This window comes from Cantharellus anzutake (assembly GCF_015039405.1).
Source record: "Cantharellus anzutake strain C23 chromosome Unknown EI90scaffold_45, whole genome shotgun sequence".
NCBI lineage: Eukaryota > Fungi > Basidiomycota > Agaricomycetes > Cantharellales > Hydnaceae > Cantharellus > Cantharellus anzutake.
In genome coordinates this window covers 591,613-610,256 of record NW_024066995.1, presented here as the reverse complement: position 1 = coordinate 610,256, position 18,644 = coordinate 591,613, and the positions used below count along the sequence as shown (strand labels likewise).

The 18,644-nt window shown below is 48.5% G+C and overlaps 5 protein-coding genes across 5 annotated transcripts; 2 read left to right on the top strand and 3 right to left on the bottom strand.

Moving 5' to 3' along the window:
* The first annotated feature begins 445 nt into the window (after nucleotides 1-445).
* EI90DRAFT_3070205 (class I glutamine amidotransferase-like protein) lies at nucleotides 446-1,879 on the top strand. Its single transcript, XM_039061220.1, has 7 exons — nucleotides 446-581; nucleotides 647-684; nucleotides 749-933; nucleotides 1,000-1,057; nucleotides 1,126-1,359; nucleotides 1,435-1,468; nucleotides 1,533-1,879. Exons 1-7 carry the CDS (start codon nucleotides 479-481, stop codon nucleotides 1,613-1,615), a joined length of 735 nt encoding a protein of 244 aa, XP_038913106.1. The 5' UTR covers nucleotides 446-478; the 3' UTR covers nucleotides 1,616-1,879.
* A 38-nt stretch (nucleotides 1,880-1,917) lies between these two features.
* On the bottom strand, nucleotides 1,918-4,449 carry EI90DRAFT_2975788 (aspartic peptidase domain-containing protein). Its single transcript, XM_039055868.1, has 9 exons — nucleotides 3,922-4,449; nucleotides 3,829-3,856; nucleotides 3,611-3,766; nucleotides 3,441-3,542; nucleotides 3,043-3,360; nucleotides 2,958-2,971; nucleotides 2,798-2,890; nucleotides 2,618-2,728; nucleotides 1,918-2,542 (listed from the first exon to the last, which is right to left on the bottom strand). The coding sequence occupies exons 1-9, from the start codon at nucleotides 4,205-4,207 to the stop codon at nucleotides 2,217-2,219; spliced, it is 1,434 nt and encodes a 477-aa protein (XP_038913105.1). The 5' UTR covers nucleotides 4,208-4,449; the 3' UTR covers nucleotides 1,918-2,216.
* A 10,143-nt stretch (nucleotides 4,450-14,592) lies between these two features.
* EI90DRAFT_3156590 (uncharacterized protein) lies at nucleotides 14,593-16,119 on the bottom strand. Its single transcript, XM_039066064.1, has 4 exons — nucleotides 15,702-16,119; nucleotides 15,120-15,638; nucleotides 14,975-15,051; nucleotides 14,593-14,924 (listed from the first exon to the last, which is right to left on the bottom strand). Exons 1-4 carry the CDS (start codon nucleotides 15,998-16,000, stop codon nucleotides 14,695-14,697), a joined length of 1,125 nt encoding a protein of 374 aa, XP_038913104.1. The 5' UTR covers nucleotides 16,001-16,119; the 3' UTR covers nucleotides 14,593-14,694.
* A 78-nt stretch (nucleotides 16,120-16,197) lies between these two features.
* On the top strand, nucleotides 16,198-17,621 carry EI90DRAFT_2929943 (Deoxyhypusine synthase; the record flags this gene model as incomplete). Its single annotated transcript, XM_039055006.1, has 6 exons — nucleotides 16,198-16,386; nucleotides 16,506-16,979; nucleotides 17,032-17,241; nucleotides 17,298-17,327; nucleotides 17,381-17,476; nucleotides 17,532-17,621. 6 exons carry the CDS (start codon nucleotides 16,198-16,200, stop codon nucleotides 17,619-17,621), a joined length of 1,089 nt encoding a protein of 362 aa, XP_038913103.1.
* Nucleotides 17,531-18,642, bottom strand: EI90DRAFT_2975779 (uncharacterized protein). The gene is made up of 3 exons (XM_039055867.1): nucleotides 18,348-18,642; nucleotides 18,141-18,295; nucleotides 17,531-18,079 (listed from the first exon to the last, which is right to left on the bottom strand). The coding sequence occupies exons 1-3, from the start codon at nucleotides 18,487-18,489 to the stop codon at nucleotides 17,888-17,890; spliced, it is 489 nt and encodes a 162-aa protein (XP_038913102.1). The 5' UTR covers nucleotides 18,490-18,642; the 3' UTR covers nucleotides 17,531-17,887.
* Between the last annotated feature and the right edge of the window lie 2 nt (nucleotides 18,643-18,644).

Here is an 18,644-nt window from a genome sequence, read left to right as displayed (position 1 = left end):
GTCACGGGACTGACTTCAATAACCGAATTAGTGTTGTTATATAGCTTTTGCCTCTCCCGTTATTAGTGTACAGTAGCTGCCGTGCGCTACGTACATCCATATTGGGTTAGTCATAACAACACAAAGATTAATAATCATGAATGGCGCAACTGACTTTTGACAGCCAAGAAAGGAGATAATGGCGCCACAAGGCTCAACTGGCCCACAGTGTGCGTCCATAACCAAGAAATCCAAGAGTATCAGCGGTTACTCAGAACCATAGCCTTTCGTTACCAGTATTTTTGTGAGATTTTACTCAACCACCTAGAGAGACGCTTAGTCAAGGTTGAATTAACAGCAATCGAAGCGATTGGGAAGCGATGACAAAGCCGCGCGAAGCCTCCCTGACCTGAAATATTATTCTCGCCGCCAATACAGTACGACCTGGCTTGGTCGGAATTTTTCCTCTCGTCACTACGGCTGTCGAGCCTGAAAGATCATGTCATCGCCATCTCACACTAATCAGACCAAGATTCTCTTCATCCTCTCCAGCGCGAACAGGACCCTTACTGGTGAACCAACTGGGTGGTATCTTCCCGAGGGTGCGTTTGATGGGAGCTATCGAAGGATATTAGCAAAAAAAAACCAATCACTTCCTTCTTCGTAGCCGCCCATCCCTACTATCAGTTGGTATCCCAATACAATGTCAGTACACGTTTGCCAATTCGTCCAAACGAATGATAATGATGGGTCCTTTGTGTGAACAAAGATCACCTTTGCGGCACCCCTAGGTCCCAACCCGCCCCTCGATCCCAAGAGCGTCGAGCTATTCAAGGAAGATGCAGAGTCGGTTAAGTTCCTCAACGATGAGGTCGTCAAAGGCAAACTCGCTTCTGCCCTTGTCCTGAAGGAAGTCAGCGTTACCGAATATGACGTCATTTTCTACGTTGGAGGGTGAGTTCGACAGAAACAGTTGTCCCCATAATCACTCCCGTTGATGATTGCGCCATCTGAGAACAGTCATGGACCCGTCATTGACTTGTCAGTAGATCAAGACAACCAAAAGTTGGTCGAAGACGTACGTCAGGATCGTGTCACACTGCCCGTCCCCCTGCTATGAAAAAAGCCGCTCACTTCTTTGCTTAGGCTTGGCACAAGGGAAAGATCATTTCAGCAGTCTGCCACGGCCCTGCTGCGCTTGTCTCCGCCGAGACGCGCTACATCTTAACTAAGAATTCGATTCTCAAAGGAAAGCGTGTCACCGGTTTCTCTAATGTCGAAGAAGGGCTAGCTGGAACAACGAAGACCATCCCATTTCTACTTGAAGACCGTATCAAGGATCTTGGTGGATTGTATGAGAAGGCGGAAAAGCCTTGGGACGTAAGTCGTGACAGGAATACTTCACACTTGGCGCTTTAGTCATCCTGACGCCCAATTTTCAATCAATATTCAAAGGCGCACGTTGTCGTCGATGGGAATTTGATTACAGGCGAGTCTCTTCATCCCACTTTCGGATGTAAGTAAATCTGAGCATGGATCCCCCACTATAACAGGTCAAAACCCAGCATCTGCGCGTCCCCTTGCGCAAGCAATCGCCCAGGAGCTAGCCAAACGCGTCAAAGCAGTTCCAGCTTGATGCTTTAGTTTCAGAAAAGATCATCGTCCCATGCAGTGATGCCACAAGCATTTGATCAATATAAAGTAACTCAGAGGCTGTATCCAACGATGTGATAATGACCTCTAAAATGCCTGTATACTGCGATCTCGTTGATCAAACAAACCCGCTGGCTAAACTGGTGGTTGCTAAGCAATGTTTTCCAGTTGAACAGTGTCTCCCCCAAATTGCAGATGTTGGAGCATTGCGAGGTAAAAATGAAAATTTGTGGGGCTATCACGCGACCCCCCTGCCCCACTCGGCGCAAGCTTGAAGCTGTCATTGAACAAGAGTTGCGTATGCTCAATCGTGTATTGGCAAGCTGCTAATATGCAAAGACGGGGAGAATCGCCACGGACGATCAGAGGACAGTTCAGAAGGAAAACAGAAAAGCAATGTGACAAGCCGCAATTGCAATCGATTTTAAAATTTTATAGAGGGGAGAAACCAAACAAAGAAAGGTATACCGAGATAGATAAATATCCGATGTCCTCAATCCAATGATAGAGTGTATATGGATGCGTGTATGTGATAAGAAAAATGCTGCATAAAAAAAAATCCAAAGTATTAGATCACCGTGGCCCTACAGCACCATCGCAGCGCCAGCTAAAACACCCATCAAGCTGCCCACAGCGCCAACAAGGTTGTTACTGATCGAAATCTTAGACGCACTCCCTCCTGAACCTCCTGAGTTGGTGGGGGATTTCGGGTGTGATGTGACGGTTTGAGTTTGAGACGATGTGCCTGTGCCAGAGGTGGTTGGGTTCCCACCACCGGCATTCTGATTGGCAGTGGCGAACCCAACAGATGCCGGACTTTGACGGAACACGGTGTAAACGTTCTTCATAAAACTATCACCAACAATCCAGTCGACAGGGGACCCTGTGGAGGTATTCAATTCGAAGATGGCTGTTGGAGATTAGGAGAGGAAGTGGAAGTGAATACTGAAGCCGAATAAAAGGGATAATTTTTTTTTGGACGCACATCCTATGCAGTCAGTGGAACCCTGGGTGGCGGGAAGCGAGAAATCGTCAGACTTGATGCTATACGACACCCCTCCAAAGGTAAAAGCGACTTGTGGGGCGGCTGAACAAGCTGCGTGAAGCGATGGCTGTCAGTGGGAAAGGCTGTTCTTCCGCGCGTCCAGATCGAAGGTTGACTTACGATACGTCCAATAACCGGCATTGTCTCCCGTAAGAGCCTGTGCACCATTCACTTGAGCGTAGAATGCGGCAACTCGATCACTGGGACCACCAACTACAATAAAGTTGGTTGGATAGTCAGAAAAATCTGACATTCAATTCACAGCATGAATGCCACATACTCAAAGAGGTACCGCTATGATCAATCAGAAAATGAACGGGCCAGTTAGAAAAGGGATTGCTTCAAAAAGCGTGCAATGAACTTACGTGTCAATAGCAGCGGAACCGGTGATGGAGGTGGGCTTTCCACCGACGGATATGCCATCAAGTGGAATGGCCCAATAGGTCTGTGAGGACAATGAAACGTATTTGATATCACCCGTATATTTGGCACTATCTGTAAATCCAATGTCCATGACACCACCGTCCGTCTCGATGAGCTGTGGATTTGGATCCTCGTTGTGCCGCTTGAGGAAAAACGCGAACAAAGGTTCGGACCATTGGCCGGATTTCGCTGCGGTCAGCCAAGCGGGATCTGCCTGAGTTTGGGCAATGGATGTCCACGCGAGACCCAGAAGGCCAGCACTTTGATACGAACGGGGAATATCCATTAGGTGGAACAAAAATAAAATAAAATTCGCACACTCAAGAGAGGAGTGACTTACACCTTCCCAACGGGAGGTAAGACGCCTGTAGTCATTTGGGTGATCACGGCGAAAGTTTGGGAGGTTATTGTAAATCCGCCGAAGGATACGGTCTCAGTTCCGCTGCCCAAGGAGAATTACATTATAGATTGAGCAAACGATTTTGACATGGAGTCTGTCGGAGAACTCACACGGTACCCTGCACACCGATATCCCCAGCGCCATACTGAAGAGTGATTGGATTTCCAGTGTCGTGATAAGTTGACGACTTGGTCGGGTCATACGGTTGCGTGTCGTTCAAACAGCCAGCACATTGCGGAGATACAGCCCAAAGGTCCGATGAACCTCTAACAGCGTCGGCGAGGGGAATCAATGATTGAGCCCAGCGAGGTGATCAGCGAGAACGCACGTATCAAGAACAACATTGAGACTTTGGCCTAGACAACAGGGACAACAGAAACGTGGTTAATCGATGGATCAGCCGAACAAAGAAGACGCTCACCTGGAGTCCCAAGGTTTATGACTCCCACATAGGCACTGTCAATGTCCAAGTTGGTGAGGGGAATGTTACCAGTTTTGGCACGCTTGTCATTTCCACTTATTGCCCCATACTTGAGTAAAAGCCTTTCCTTCTGTCGTATGAACCAGTCACGCCTCTGTTCGTCTGTGAGACGGTGAAAATTGCGGGAATTCAGCGGGATAGAAGTCCTCTTTCCATGGATGCCACTGGGAGATGCGAACACCAGGAGCCCACAACCCAAGAGTGATAAGACAGAAGATGCAAGCATTGGGGTATAGTTGAGAGGAACAGCCGCGCCCCTACCTTTTTAATATTCACTCGGTTCCTGGTTCCGAGTTATTAATATGCGTCACGTTCCCATAGCACAGCATCCATGCATGTTCAAGGCGGTGCCAAGGCGATGCAAATAGAAGCTGGTACATATCCTGCCCAGCGATGTAACGGCTAACACGCGCATCTATCTATAGAGGCTGCTTCAGCCTAACACGCACAGTGTGTGCGCCCAACGACGGAGAACAAGGATAAAATGTCATTTTACATAAGCCATCTCAGAAGTTGTACGTCGAACCGGTTGTTCTGCATCTCATCCAATTGCTGAAGAGAGAGGGGTATTGCCGTTGGCCAAAAATAGAGTTCTTGGCTTGCCAAGAACCAGCCTATGCCGAACTAAAGGATGGCCTGTAATAGGAGGGCTAAAGCGGGAGCTCAGTCTCCGTAAATGAAGAACTGAATTACTACGTTTAGTACTAACCTAAAGCGGGAGCTATAGTACAGAAGAGTACAGAGTAAGTAATGTAACAACTAACTAAAAGCAATGATACTGACCTCAGTCTCCGTAAATGAAGAACTGAGGAGAAAAGGAAAGTAGAGCGAAAACAGTATATACAATTATATACATTGTGTCACGAGGCAAATACGGATGTAAGAGGGATCATGTGGTGTTGGTTGGTAAGTCACGGGTCGTTGTTACTCCAACACGCCCACTCAACGCTTGTTGACTTTACCTTAGACCCAACTCCGATCTAAACTTCACATATTTTACCTGTGGCAGCGCTTTGGTGAATATGTCCGCAACCTGATCGGCTGTAGGGATATATTCAAGCTCCAAGATACCGTTCTCGATTTTCTCGCGGATCCAATGATGTCGCACATCAATATGCTTTGTTCGAGCATGGAACACGGGATTTTCGGCAATAGCGAGTGCTGATTGGTTGTCGACAAAGATTTTGACTGGGATTTCGTCGGAAAACATCCCGGAATCGTCGAATAAGTTGTCAAGGTATGTAGCTTCTTTTCCAGCATGTGTTGTGGCCATGTACTCGGCCTCTGTGCTTGATAAAGTGATTGTTGGTTGCTTCTTCGAAGATGTTAAAGAAATGGGTTAAGGGCAATCCATTTCTTTCCGTCCTTATAGACGACTTAGAATCGTCCACCTCATGTATGTAGGGCGGTTTAGTCGTGTAATTAGAATTGTCCGATGGCTGTGGAGCTTTTGACAGAAAGCTGAGGCCTCGCGGTGAATGGGAGTCTGTTACGACAGATACTTGGCGCTCGTTACGTGAGCGTACCGTGCGTGGGTGTATAGGATCACAGGTTGAGAGAATGTCCAGAGCGGGACTAGTCGAGGACATAGGGCTAGTGGGTACTTGGCGCTCGAGAGAGCGTACCGGTAGCGAGTGAGATAACGACTCCTTGAGGGAGCTTCCTGAGAATTGGTTGACGGGTACTTGGCACCCAATTGGGTGTACTGGCAACGAGTGAAATTCTAGCTCCTTGAGGGAGCTGCCAGAGGCTGGGTTGATGGGTACTTGGCACCCAGATGGGCGTACCGGCAACGAGGTATGAGACCGTTCAACTGGCGGACGGTCTGTATATGTGTCAACAGGTACTTGGTGCTCGTAAGAGCGTACCGGTGATGGAGGGGTTAGTCAATCATAGGTCGAACGACACATGGTGGGTTCGACGGCTACTTGGCGCTCGCGAGAGCGTACCGGCGACGAAGGGAACGGGCTTGTATCGAATATCCATCCATCCGTAGAATTAACCAGATGCTCACCGTAAGGTGAGACAGATGTGAACCCAGTACCTGGGCAAACGACGTGAGTCATAACAAAAGGTGATCACGCATACCTGAGTTGAGTCACGCGCGAACTCGCTGATCCGTGGCTGGAGTCGTCAACCTCGGCAGGGATGACCCATATAGACGGTGACCGAGACATACACAATCTTACACAGACAATACAGTGTTGGCACAAGGAGGTTTACAGTTGTTGCACAGAAGAGGATGGTGTGTTATTCGTTAGGTTCCGTCTTTTCGGCTCTTGCTGTACATAAACGTGACGCTAACTATTGAATAAGAAATGATCGCGAGAAATCTCGCGAAATAGAATAAATATTCCGGCCAGCACCAAAACCCAATAAGGGAAAGCTTAGTGCGGAGTGAACGTGTAAGAAAGGGGGGTAGCAGGGAGAAGGTAACAAAGAGAAGGGAGGATATGGAGAAGGAGGACCCGCCATGGTGGACGTTCAGTCGACACGGTCATGAGAGACTCCATTCCTGTAACAGAAGACCACGCTATCGCGGCACCACTGAAAATAAAGCAATAACCTGACACTGATCTCCTTGTGCTAGGATCTCCAGCCCAATCGGCATCAGAATATCCCCATACCCCCTCTTTCAACCTCTTTCCATTGAATGTCAAGACTAAGTCACGCGTCCCATTCAGATATCGGTACACCCGCTTAATAGCGGATAGGTGTTGTTGTCTGGGAGCCACAGCATGTTGAGATAATAGTCCGACAGCAAAAGAAATATTTGGGTGGGTACTGATCGCTGCATACATGAGTGACCCAAGCATCGATTGGTAAAGCGTTTGATTGATTTCTGGTGAGTTCAACTTTTCAAGTTTTAAATTTGCGGCCATTGGGGCACTCATTGGTCATGCTTTTTCCAGCCTGAATCATGCAAGGATGTCGGTGACATATTGTCGCTGGCTTATCGTAATAGTACGTGCAGCTCTATTGCGCATGATTTCCATCGCTAAAAACCAATGGACTTCTCCTAGGTCCCGCATCTCGAATTTTCCGGTAACCTCGGCCTTCATGATGGCCAACTCGGACTTCGGAGCAACGAGTAACAGATCGTTGACATAGACGAGGATGAAGCGTGAGTGATCCGCGTAGTATAAGCATGGATCATATCCAGATTGCTGATATCCAAGTGACTTCAGGTGCTTTCGGAGCGTGCGGTACCATTCCAGGCCGGCTTGCTTTAAGCCATACAGGGCCTTCTTTAGCAACCACACCTTTCCCGGTGTTGTCGGGACTCCGGCAGGAGGTTTGCTGTAGATCTCCTCCTGGAGGTCACTATTCAGGTAAGCAGCGACAGCATCTAACTGGTGGATTTCGAGGTCGTGTCCAGCGGCATAGGTGAGGCACGCAAATAAAGTGTCGTGGCCAAGTGTGGGTGAGTAAGTCTGGAAGTAGTCCACTCCCAGAACCTCAGTATATCCTTTTGCCACCAGTCTAACTTTCTTTTTTACGATTTCTCCTTCGGCATTAGTTTTCTTGGCAAAAACCAATCAGCCATCGTGGACTCGAATGCCTTCGGGAACATTGGTTTCTTCGAATACCTTTCGGTTGACAAGGTTCTGATATTCTTCGGTTATCGCTGCCGTCCAGCCATCAGCATCATTCCTTTTCATCGCTTCGTGGTAACTCCAGGGAGAGGTTGCTGCGACATAGGCGAATTCTTCGCCATCGCACATGATAGCAAAGTTGAGTGTTTCAACTTTCTCTTCATTTTCGCCCACTGAAGTTGTATTCTTTTCAGAATCGCCCACTGTTTCCGCATTCGGGATTGGTTGCATGGTTACTTGGGTGCATCTAGAACCCAAATCCATCTTTGGATCTTCATCCGGTCTGATTGTTATGGAAATGGGAATTTCCCATTTTAGACTCTTATGGGTTCTGTATCACATGGTTTGTATAGTAAGTAAGTTTAACCAATCAATAATCAACGAAAAACCCGCTGCCACACTCCCTGTTAAACTACATGTTAAACCATCTGTGAAACCATCTGTAAACCCTAATGAACCACCTCACCTCTACTTTCCACTTTCCTGCGTCAAGAACGGACGAAAATGGGCGCCTCCGGCCCCATTTTTGTAACATTGGTGCCCCAACCCCGGTTGCATCCAGGAATCCGGAAATGCGACCTTCTGCGCAGGGAATCAATCAAACTAACCCAACTGGTGGGCTCTCAATGGACCGTTATTTGGTCTATTTGAGGGACGCTTTGGAACGGTTTTCGAGTCCGTCATACTCGTTCCCGCGCGCCCCTCTCACCCTCCTGATGGATTGGAGGGAGTTGACCACAAATACCGTGGAGCTCGACCTCCTCCACGACCTGTCAGGATGCCCCATCGCCTGCCGCATCGCTAATAAGCGCCGCAGTCAATTAGCCGCGATTCTTCAAGCGATTCGCGATTTTATCCGGATAGCAAGGGAGTTTGGAGCTGTGCCAGCCAAATTCGAGGTGGACCCGCTTGGAGACATATGGGTGGCTCTGGCAGACGGTTCAGAGCTGCGTACTTTCTATTTTTCTTGGATTCTTTTGGCTAGGAATCTAGCTGATTTCTATTTACATTTCAAACGCGTCAAAGAGGCCGTTGCCTCGTATTCGCTCGAAATGGGGCCTCCTAGCGCGGTTCTGACGCGCTCCCAGCCCACTCCAGCTGGTTTCCCTCCCAAATTGCCCACTCCAACACCATCCAAACCCCCGATTTCGCGTCAGCTTCATGCAATCGCGCGTCCGCTTGCGCAGACGTGTCTGGCTCATGAACTGGTCGATTTTGGGTCAAAATCGACACTCAAACCGACGATTTCGTCGCGTTTGGTCGTTCCAACTCCCCTCCCAGCCCCTCAGCGCCCTTCAACGCCGTCACATCCGCAAAATTCGACGCAAATGCGAATTTCGACGCGTCTGCCGCTCCTTCCTCCACACCCGGTCGATCCACCGCCCATTCCCTGGCATACCCGGCCCATTTCCATGCGTCCTTCACCCTCTCCAGTCTCCCCAGCCACTGTGCTGCCCCCAGAAGCGCCGCATCCCCACTGCGTCGATTCTACCCCTTCTCCTGTCATTCCCACTCCGACATCTCTTCCCCCTCTGCCGACTTCCACACTCCCTCACCCACATCTCTCTCTCCCACTTCTTTTAGCGCGGCCATCTCTCCACCGCGCTCCAACAGCTTTGGGTCTGTTCTGCTCTGCTATTTGGAGCGCGGACCCAACTCAGCCCCGACTCCATTCTGGGGCACCACTGCCGCTTCCCCCAAAGCCTTTGGGGCCTGTGCGGCCACCTGGTGAACCACCTCCCTGTGGGATCATAGGGGTCTGGGGGGCTGAAGCCCCTATTACTTTATTTCTTATAACTTATAAATTTTATGTTTATTTCGTAATTCAAACCTTGTGCCAAGCTTTCCCACTGGGTTTTGGTGCTGGCCAAGGGAATTTTTCTATATTGTGAGACTTCTCACAACCTTTCTCTTCTCTTCTTTTTGTTTTGCTTTTAGTTTTTGGGTGGGCTATTGCTGTTCTGTGCAGAGACCCATAAGAGTCTGGGGGGCGATGTTATGGAAATGGGAAATTTCCCAATTTAGACTCTTATGGGCCCTGCACACACCCAAATCACATGATATGTAAATAATTAGAGTTTATCCAATTATTAACCACCTAAACTACCACTTGTGAAAACATCTGTTAAACCACATGTTAAAATATCTGTAAAATCGCATGAGCTCAACCTCAACCCCTTTCCCTCTTCCTGCACCTCGAACGGACGAAAATGGGCACCTCCGGCCCCATTTTTGTAACACTGATGGGTCGCTTTCCAGCGTTCTTACGAGTCGTCCGACAGAGTGGTGGAGTTAGAGTAGGATTTGGGTCTGGATTGGGATTTGGGTTCGGAGCGGTGTTGGGTTTAGGATTAAGGTTGGAATGTTGGTTCTCGATTGACGGGTTCTTGGGTACGTTAGGTGAGTTGATCTTTGTATCATTCTCGCCATTTCCGTCCTTGTCCCCCCCTGAAACAGCATTCTGACTACTCGGACTTCCTTTAGGGCTTCCAACTTCGTCTTCCACTCCCTCTTCCTCATCATCTACATTCACCCTCACCCTCTCATGTTCACCTCCCTCAATAAATTCAACGTCCCTCGACTCTATCATCCGGCGTTTAGCGTGGTCCCACAACAAGTACGCTCTTCTGTCTTTGGCAAACCCAACGTGAATACACTTGACTGTCCGGGCCCCAAGTTTCATTTGAAACTTTTGGGGAATGTGTGCATAGGCAACACATCCAAATAGTTGCAGTGATTTGAGTGAAGGTTTTCGACCGAAATATGCCTTGAAGGGTGTCTGGTTCTGGTTTAGTGCTTGGGTTAATACCCGGTTCTTAATCCAGACAGCATGTCGTATGGCAATACCCCAGAAACTCGGAGGAAGTTGCTTGACTTTAAGCACTTCTTTCACATCTTCTAGCATTGACCGTGCACGGTCATTTAGAGTGCGGTTTACCCTTTCAGCAACTCCGTTCTGTTGCGGGGTGTAGGCGTTTGTGATCTCGTGGGTGATTCCCTCGGACTCAAGGTAAGTTTTGAAGTTGGCGGATGTGTATTCGCCACCTCCATCTGTGTGCAGGGTTTTAACCTTTCTTCCAGATTCCTTTTCAGCTTTCGCTTTCCAGGCTTTGAATAGATTTAGCGCTGAGTCCTTGGTCTTTGCAAGTCCGATATGGGTGTACCAGCTATAATTGTCAGAGACCAGATTCGAGACGAGGGAGTGTCTCTGTGGCGGAGGGCTTCGGCCTCAGCGACTTCTGCCAAGAGCGCTGTGCCTAGTGACACGTCCATGCCCTAACTTACTGACTGGCAATCAGAACCTAAGGGGGGGTAACTCTAGTTGATTTTATTACTGGGGTGTAACCTATGTACAAGTGGGATATATATATGGTTACAGCGGAGACGGTTCCGCAATTGGCGGAGCCGAACAGAGCGGAGCTAATGGGGTTTAAACATTAGCCGACTGAATATTACCGACGAGTCGGTTCACAGGGTTAGCGGAAAGGCAGGCGATAACCCAGAAACGGAAAGGAGGGATAGGCCCGAAGGTGGGCTCTGCAGGGCAGGCGAGTGTATTGCCCAGCGGAGGCGGGGGTGCACTAGCGGACATCGGAGCTGTCCGGAAGTCTTCGGGGCTCCGTACTTAGGGAGGCGTAGGTAATAAATTGAAATGAGGGGTGGTGACCATCGAGGGGTACCGAGAGGATTGCGGAATACGGGGGCTCCGAGGTTAGTGAGGGAGGAGCGGAGTTAGACCGGAGGGATCGGAGGAACCGGAAGTCGATGGCCGGGGATGGATATGACAATAATCGTCGGTGAAAGTGATGAAATAACGGTGACCCTTGCGGGTCTCTGGAGTGATTGGGCTGCATAAGTCGCTAAAGACTCGGCCTAGTGGTTCGGATGAGCAGGTTGAGGTGGATTTAGGGATTGGATCGCGTGTTTGCTTTCCCTTTAGGCAAGGTATGCAGCGTCCCTTTCCTTTCTCCGTAATTTCCATTTTGCCCACTGACCCATGTTTCTCCATGTTTAGGATTGTATCCTCGGTAACGTGTCCAAGCCTCCGGTGCCATAGGGCTAGGCTGGCTTTGGAAGTTGACATGGTTTGGGTCATGAGTGCGTGCTCATCATCCTCTGCAACTTCGACTCGACAAAACTTTGCGGTTTCGGGATACATGATCTTTACCCGGAGTCTATAGAGACTTCCGTGTGGGTATGCACGATTTACAACTTTTCCAGATTTGGAATTTACGATGTCGATGTGATCCTCCTCAATAATGGTTCTGAGACCATTCTTCGCAAGTTGTCGGCCAGATAGAAGATTTTCGTTTAAGCGGGGCACATGAAGAACATTTGTGAATCGGCCAGGATGGGATTGATCTCCCATGAATGTTTGGACCTCGATATCACCAATACCAACTGCATCGATATAAGCGTCAGTGGTTTTGATCTTCTTTGGGTGAGTGAGTTTCTGATAAGTCGAGAACATTGAGGAGTCAGGGGTCATATGCGATGAAGCCCCTGTGTCAATGACAAAGTGGGTGAAGGGGGAAGTTTTTGAGGCTACTAGCGCAGTCTCAGACTCGAGGGTCTCATGCGCGAGGTATACCAATAACCCCTCTCCTGATTCTTCGGCTTCAGCTACTTTAGCTGATTGCCCTTTCCCGACTTCTTCCGTCTTGGACCTCTTCCCTTTGGGGCTTTCCCTTCTGCCCCACCTCCTTCTGCCCAACATTGCTCTGCAGTGTGCCCCTCTTTCTTGCAGTTGCCGCACGTTAATTTGTTTCCCTCCCTAGATCTCTGACTCAGCTGGCCTGAAGAGGCCTTCCCTTTCGGGATTCCCTTCCCAACTCGGACTAGCATAGCAGTTTCCTGCTTGTGCTTGAGTTTACTCTCGTGTACGAGGATCGCGTCAATGGTGTCTTGCAGGGTAAGTTTGTCCTTGTTCAGGAGAATTTCCTGAATCATCTCCCACTCTTCCGGAAGTGCCATGAGTATGGCAACTGTCTGGATTTCCTCGCTAATATTGGTTCCGAGTGAGTCGAGTTTAATGAACAAATCCTTTAGCTCCTGAATTTGACTGTAGATATCCTTTTCGGGAAGCATAACGGTGCGGAAGAGTTTCTTCATAAGGTAAAAGACAGACTTCGTGCCTTTTCCTTCAAACTTCTTTTTGATTTCCGCCCATGCTATAGGAGCTTCTTTGATACCCTTTATGAGGAGTTTGACTTCCTCATCGACGGACACGACAAGTTGGAGTAAAGCCGCAGAATTACCCTCTTTCCATATTTGGAGTGGAGTTAACGCGGTGCTGGGTTGTGGAGCAGGAGTAGCAGGGGGAGTGTTTCCTGAACCTGTACCAGTATTGGCAGGCGCAGTAGTGGGTGCGGGAGCAGGGGGAGTGGAGGAAGGTTTAGGGATTGAACCATCAATGTATTCCAGTAAGTGGTGATCCTCGAGTATGAGTTCGATCATTGATTTCCAAGTTCCGTAGTTCGATCCATCGGCTCGTAGCTGGTCATTCTCGAAGATTCTGGTATCGACTTTGTGGGAAATGGTGGTCATGATTGATACTGGATTGATGGGAGTTCTTTCTGGTTAGAATTAGAGAGCCTCTGGGCTCATAACCTAATAGGAGGGCTAAAGCGGGAGCTCAGTCTCCGTAAATGAAGAACTGAATTACTACGTTTAGTACTAACCTAAAGCGGGAGCTATAGTACAGAAGAGTACAGAGTAAGTAATGTAACAACTAACTAAAAGCAATGATACTAACCTCAGTCTCTGTAAATGAAGAACTGAGGAGAAAAGGAAAGTAGAGCGAAAACAGTATATACAAGTATACTGTACTCACACGACCAACTACCGGTCACGCGTCACAGAGACCTCCCGGTCCGGTCGAAATTCAGGGTCTGTCACGCGTCACAGCCGGTTGGCGGTTGGGTGTTTGGGTGTCACGCCAGTTTTGCTGAGGCAAGGTGGCTGTGCAAGGCAATCCAAATTTTCCATTTCTGGAATGTATTTACATTCAAAAACGGAAAATTTTCGTTTGGTCTTCCAAGTTTCTTGTGTGCCTTGCTCGCATTCCACGGCCAAGTTCCTGCTCATGAATAGGCACAGGGAGTATGTGAACCTTGTAAATTTGTTTGGAGGACTGGAAGTGTAAACTGGATAAATTCAGTGACAGACAAGTTCCCATCAGGAAAGTAGGATCCAGTAAAATCACCCGGGATGTCGCTATATGAGATAGTCTCATCTGTACACAAAGCAATGCGGTGTGCAAGGGTAAAACCGTTCATGAGATGATGCACAGATGCTCAGAAATTTTATGGGGGCGGTGTTTTCAAATGTTTAAATTTTAAATTCAAGGTGGTTAACAATTTAATATAAGTAATATAATTCGGACAACTCCGCAGCGCCCTGCCGGTTGGGTGTCACGCGTCACAACGAGTTGCCGGTTGCCGGTTTATATCACGTGACAAGTCACGTGGCTGACTAAGCCGGTAGTTGGTCGTGTGAGTACAGTATACATTGTGTCACGAGGCAAATACGGATGTAAGAGGGATCATGTGGTGTTGGTTGGTAAGTCACGGGTCGTTGTTACTCCAACAGCCTGTGTACAATACATGTGTCTAAGCTGCACATTTGTGAGATATACAATAAATCTCACGCTCCACATATGCTTGGCGCTCGGACCCAGCAATTCAGTTTCACGGGACCGCTCACGGTAGTTTGTCCTTGAATCAGTGTGACAGCCCTTCAAATCTCTCTTCAGGCGGTTGCTGCAGACTGAGACGTCCTTACATTCAGCACTGTATAATGCCTAGCCTTGGTCAGCGTTCATGGTCGTGAAATCGCTATGGGAGCTCTGCTCAAGATGTCGTTTACTTTCACGCCAGAAAATTAACAAACCCAAGGAATACACAGCTAATGCCTATCTCAGCTCGAGAAGGAATGGTTCGAATAACACGAACGGAGAGAGCTTACATCGCAAAATGTGCGATCTATTGGATGATCAAAGTCAAGGGGAAATGATCCTCGGTCTAGACTTGGAAATGATCTGACAACCTGAGCCTTGGTTGATTCTCCTGCTTCCTATTCATTTGCACATGTATGATGCTGTAAGCACATTGTAGGATCATTTGCCGCTGGTATCAATCGCCCTTGCAAAAACCTTCTTCGCATTCTCATGGAAGATGGCGTCTACGCCTTCCTGCTCCACCCCTAACTCTGTGACAGCCTCGCGCGCCAACAGATACCAATCGAGGGGGTTGATTTTTGCTGAAGGTGCTATCGGATCAGAAGCGGAGACTGATGACGACCCATATAAGATACGATACTCTCCGAATGCCTCCAATGCAGGACCCACTACTCAAATTTGAGCAAAAGGAGGAGGGAGCTATGAAAGAATCACGCACAATATAACTTGATTCTTCTCTTCCAGTCGTTCCGCTCCTTTGCATCAACCAACCCAGTTTCGGTCAGGCCTGGCGACCTGCTCATTATGGGTTAATGAAGTCGCTTTATCCTATCACTGATGTCTCCGTCAATCAAAAGGCTCACCATGCAGGTGGCAACAGGGTCAAATATGTGTTCTTATGCAGCGAGAGGCTTGCGATGTGTGATTGATACGCTAGATATCCGGGATTCGTGGCGAGTTGCTGGCTGGGTACGTCACGCCCAACCGGAGGTGGAAGTAGATTACTTATTATGATGGCTGGTGTTTGGGGGTTTATTGCCTCATCTGGTGCATCAGCCGCCCCTGCAAGACCCTCTTGGGATTTATCAATTAATTCCTCAAGGTAGTCGTACCCGCCTTTTGGGTTCTCTTCTTCTGGACGCCTAGTCGAACTATGAGGAAGGGATCGAACATCCAATTCCACGTTGTGATTTTGCTCAAGCGCCCATTTCACGCCTTCAATAAAAGCAGGAGTGATTACAGGGTTTGTCACTTGCACTGAGAGGGTAATTCGACTCGTAACGGACGTATTTGGGAACGAGATAGGAGCAGCTGGACGTCCAGAGAATAGAGGGAATGGGATGGATATCGACAGAGCGGACAAAGTGGGGGCGTCTTTCAACCTGGGATGGACACACTATTCAATGGAATCCGCAGTGAAATCTTTTGCAAATAATAGCGCTTACTGCTCAACGATCTCCACGGCACCATCGATGCTGGGAGAGTTAAGAAACAAAACTAACGAATCCGACTTCTCATGCGCGGAGGCCTTCCATTTCTTCGTATCCTCCAGCGAATCAATGGACACTCGAGAATCAATGACTGCGGATGGGTGGATCTTACTGGGACTTGGAGGAAGAGGTGTCTTTCCTGGAGCCGGAACAGGATGCGAAGTGTTAAAGACGGCCAATGGCAACTTGGGGACATTCTTTCGCCGTTTGGCTTGACCAGGGACGTTCAATTGGGATGGGGTAGGAGTAGACATACTGCCCTTCTCAGATCGATCGTTAACGTGCTCTGGGTGAGCGTGTATACTGTTTCACGGCTGGGCAAGAAGTGTGACAGATCGGGGTCGCGTGGCAAGTCGCGTGGAGAACAGCGTGTTTGTATCGCGGCTCCGATGTACAGCCACGGTTGACACCAAAAGATCCATTTCTCATTTCTCATTTCTTCTATCCAAGGATGAGTGTACCGTTTGAGGCTCAAGCTGCCATTCTTCAGCAATCCGCACCGGTCCCGCAAGATGCTATTCCAGTGGAAGGACCCAACTTTGACAACTCGATCGGCCTTCAGCAACTGCTTAGCAGCTATCAAAGGATTGGGTTCCAGGCCACCAGTTTGGGGAGGGCAGTAGAGATTGTGGAGAAGATGGTTAGTACCTCGATCGGGTCAACAACCGTATCGAGTTAAAACTGGACCTTTGCTGGATTGCTCAGCTCAGCGTTCATGCCAACTCGATGCAACATACAATCCTTACCGAAAAAAAATAGCGAAAGTGGCGTCTCTCTGATGAAGTGCCCACGGAATCAGAGCCGGATATATATAAAGACCCCAAAATCCGCGCAGGCACCAAATGCAAGGTTTTCCTTGGTTACACATCTAATCTTATTTCTTCTGGACTTCGAGAGGTTATTCTCCATCTAGTCAAACACAACCATGTTTCTGCTATCGTGACTACTGCAGGAGGGATCGAGGAAGACTTCATAAAGTGTCTTGGCGACACATACCTTGGTGACTTCAACTTGGATGGTGCTGAACTACGCAAGAAGGGAATGAATCGTATCGGCAACCTTGTCATTCCGAATGACAATTACTGCAAGTTTGAAGATTGGGTAACGCCCGTTCTGAATGCGATGCTTGCTGAGCAGAAAGAAGCTGGAGTTGTATGGTCGCCCAGTTCGGTGATCCGGCGTCTAGGACAGGAAATCAACGACGAACGCTCAGTGTACTACTGGGCCTATAAGGTAACTCTTCTTGAAGTTAATATCATCTCAAGAAAAGACTGAATGGGATCAGAATGACATTCCAGTTTTCTGCCCTGCGCTCACCGACGGATCGCTTGGCGACATGATTTATTTCCACTCGTTCCGATCACCCGGCTTGGTCATCGACATCGTTCAAGACATACGGAAGCTGAATGATCTTTCTTTGAATGCTCGCAAAGCTGGGATGATTATCCTTGGTGGGGGTGTTTGCAAACATCAAATTGCGAACGCTATGCTTGTGGTTAGTACGATTCCCTTTCGTGGCCTCGGAGTCTTGGTTCTTATCATCCTGAACAGCGAAATGGTGCCGATTATTCAGTTTATATCGTGAGTTATAGTGCAATATCATATTGGAAAATCCTGAGACATTTGATCGTCAGAATACAGGACAAGAGTTCGATGGATCCGACTCTGGTGCTCGTCCCGATGAGGCTGTTTCTTGGGGCAAGATACGAGCAGGGTCGGAATCGGTCAAGGTAATTCGCTACCAAGCTACATTTAATTTAGAACCAATAACCACACGATGCGTAGATCTTCGCTGATGCCACATTGGTATTTCCATTACTGGTAGCGGCTACGTATGGAAAAGCACATTGGGAGCAGAAAAGTTTCTCAGGCTAGAGGCTAGAGGAGGTACAACGCGAGAATGTGGAATGTATGCCCCGTATCTGTCATGACTGCTGCAACCTACAAGCAACCATGTCATAAGAAGGGCAACAAGCGATTGATGTACGGTCATTGTGCTTTGGAATGGGGCCGTCGATAACGCCCACATTTGTCTTTCATACTTTGGTGGAAACCCAGGTGGGGGCAAAGCACAGTAAGACAGAGACCGAATCCAAGCAATGAGACTAGAACACGGGAACGCCAACTTTCATTTGTGATGACTACTTCTGCGAGGGCAAACTTCCGATAGCTCGTCCTACATCGTCTATTTTCTTCGCAAGAATCTTCCAAAATGGTGTTGTTGTTGCAACAAGTGGCGAAGGGTCAGTGCCAGTTGCCTCTGGGGCACCGATGTAGCGGGTAAACGGATTCGAGATCGACTCGTGATATGCAGCATGTGCAGCTTTGAAGATCTTGTTGAGGTTGAGGCACCATTTAAAATCCACGTCACATCGATACGCAGAGGATACCTACTGCAATTACATCGGCATCCCGTACCAATGCATCAGCCAGCTCAAGCGCTATGATTATCTTCACTCGCGTTGGCGTAACGTAGCCATAAACCGCGACGTCGTCCATAACAAACAAAAGCCCGAGATAACAGTCCATGAATTTTGGGCCCATAGCAACTTGCCGGGAGATACCTCAGTAGCGGGATAGTGACCTAAATGGCAAGCTCACGTCGCTCCTCTACTAAGTCGAGGCTGGTGTGAGCGATGTAGTGATATTTCAGTGGATCCTCTTCGGTAAATGGCCGAATGATGATGGGATGATTGGCTTGAGAGATCAACGCAACGGCATTCACCTTCAGAGGTCGTGCCATGGCGAATTAAAGGCAGCGTGTCAGCGCAACTTCCAAAGACGGTCGCGAATAAGGATTCGCAAACTGCCGAGGATCGCCATTCAATTGCCACCCTCCGTCTGCGCTTCTGTGACGCCCGCCGTTGGCAGATCTTGCGGTTTATACCATCAAAAAGT

Bases quoted from the DNA above. Each gene is read 5' to 3' on its own strand.
- EI90DRAFT_3070205 (XM_039061220.1), top strand. From the start codon at position 479: ATGTCATCGCCATCTCACACTAATCAGACCAAGATTCTCTTCATCCTC. The intron at 582-646 runs GTGCGTTTGATG...CCTTCTTCGTAG, and splicing joins TGGGTGGTATCTTCCCGAGG to CCGCCCATCCCTACTATCAG. The intron at 685-748 runs GTCAGTACACGT...GTGTGAACAAAG, and splicing joins AGTTGGTATCCCAATACAAT to ATCACCTTTGCGGCACCCCT.
- EI90DRAFT_2975788 (XM_039055868.1), bottom strand. From the start codon at position 4,207: ATGCTTGCATCTTCTGTCTTATCACTCTTGGGTTGTGGGCTCCTGGTG. The intron at 2,729-2,797 runs GTAAGTCAACCT...CGCTTCACGCAG, and splicing joins TGCCGGTTATTGGACGTATC to CTTGTTCAGCCGCCCCACAA. The intron at 2,543-2,617 runs GTGCGTCCAAAA...AATCTCCAACAG, and splicing joins TTCCACTGACTGCATAGGAT to CCATCTTCGAATTGAATACC.
- EI90DRAFT_3156590 (XM_039066064.1), bottom strand. From the start codon at position 16,000: ATGTCTACTCCTACCCCATCCCAATTGAACGTCCCTGGTCAAGCCAAA. The intron at 15,639-15,701 runs GTAAGCGCTATT...TGTCCATCCCAG, and splicing joins GCCGTGGAGATCGTTGAGCA to GTTGAAAGACGCCCCCACTT. The intron at 14,925-14,974 runs GTGCGTGATTCT...AAATTTGAGTAG, and splicing joins GAGAAGAATCAAGTTATATT to TGGGTCCTGCATTGGAGGCA.
- EI90DRAFT_2975779 (XM_039055867.1), bottom strand. From the start codon at position 18,489: ATGGCACGACCTCTGAAGGTGAATGCCGTTGCGTTGATCTCTCAAGCC. The intron at 18,296-18,347 runs GTGAGCTTGCCA...TCTCCCGGCAAG, and splicing joins CGACTTAGTAGAGGAGCGAC to TTGCTATGGGCCCAAAATTC. The intron at 18,080-18,140 runs GTAGGTATCCTC...AACCTCAACAAG, and splicing joins GGGATGCCGATGTAATTGCA to ATCTTCAAAGCTGCACATGC.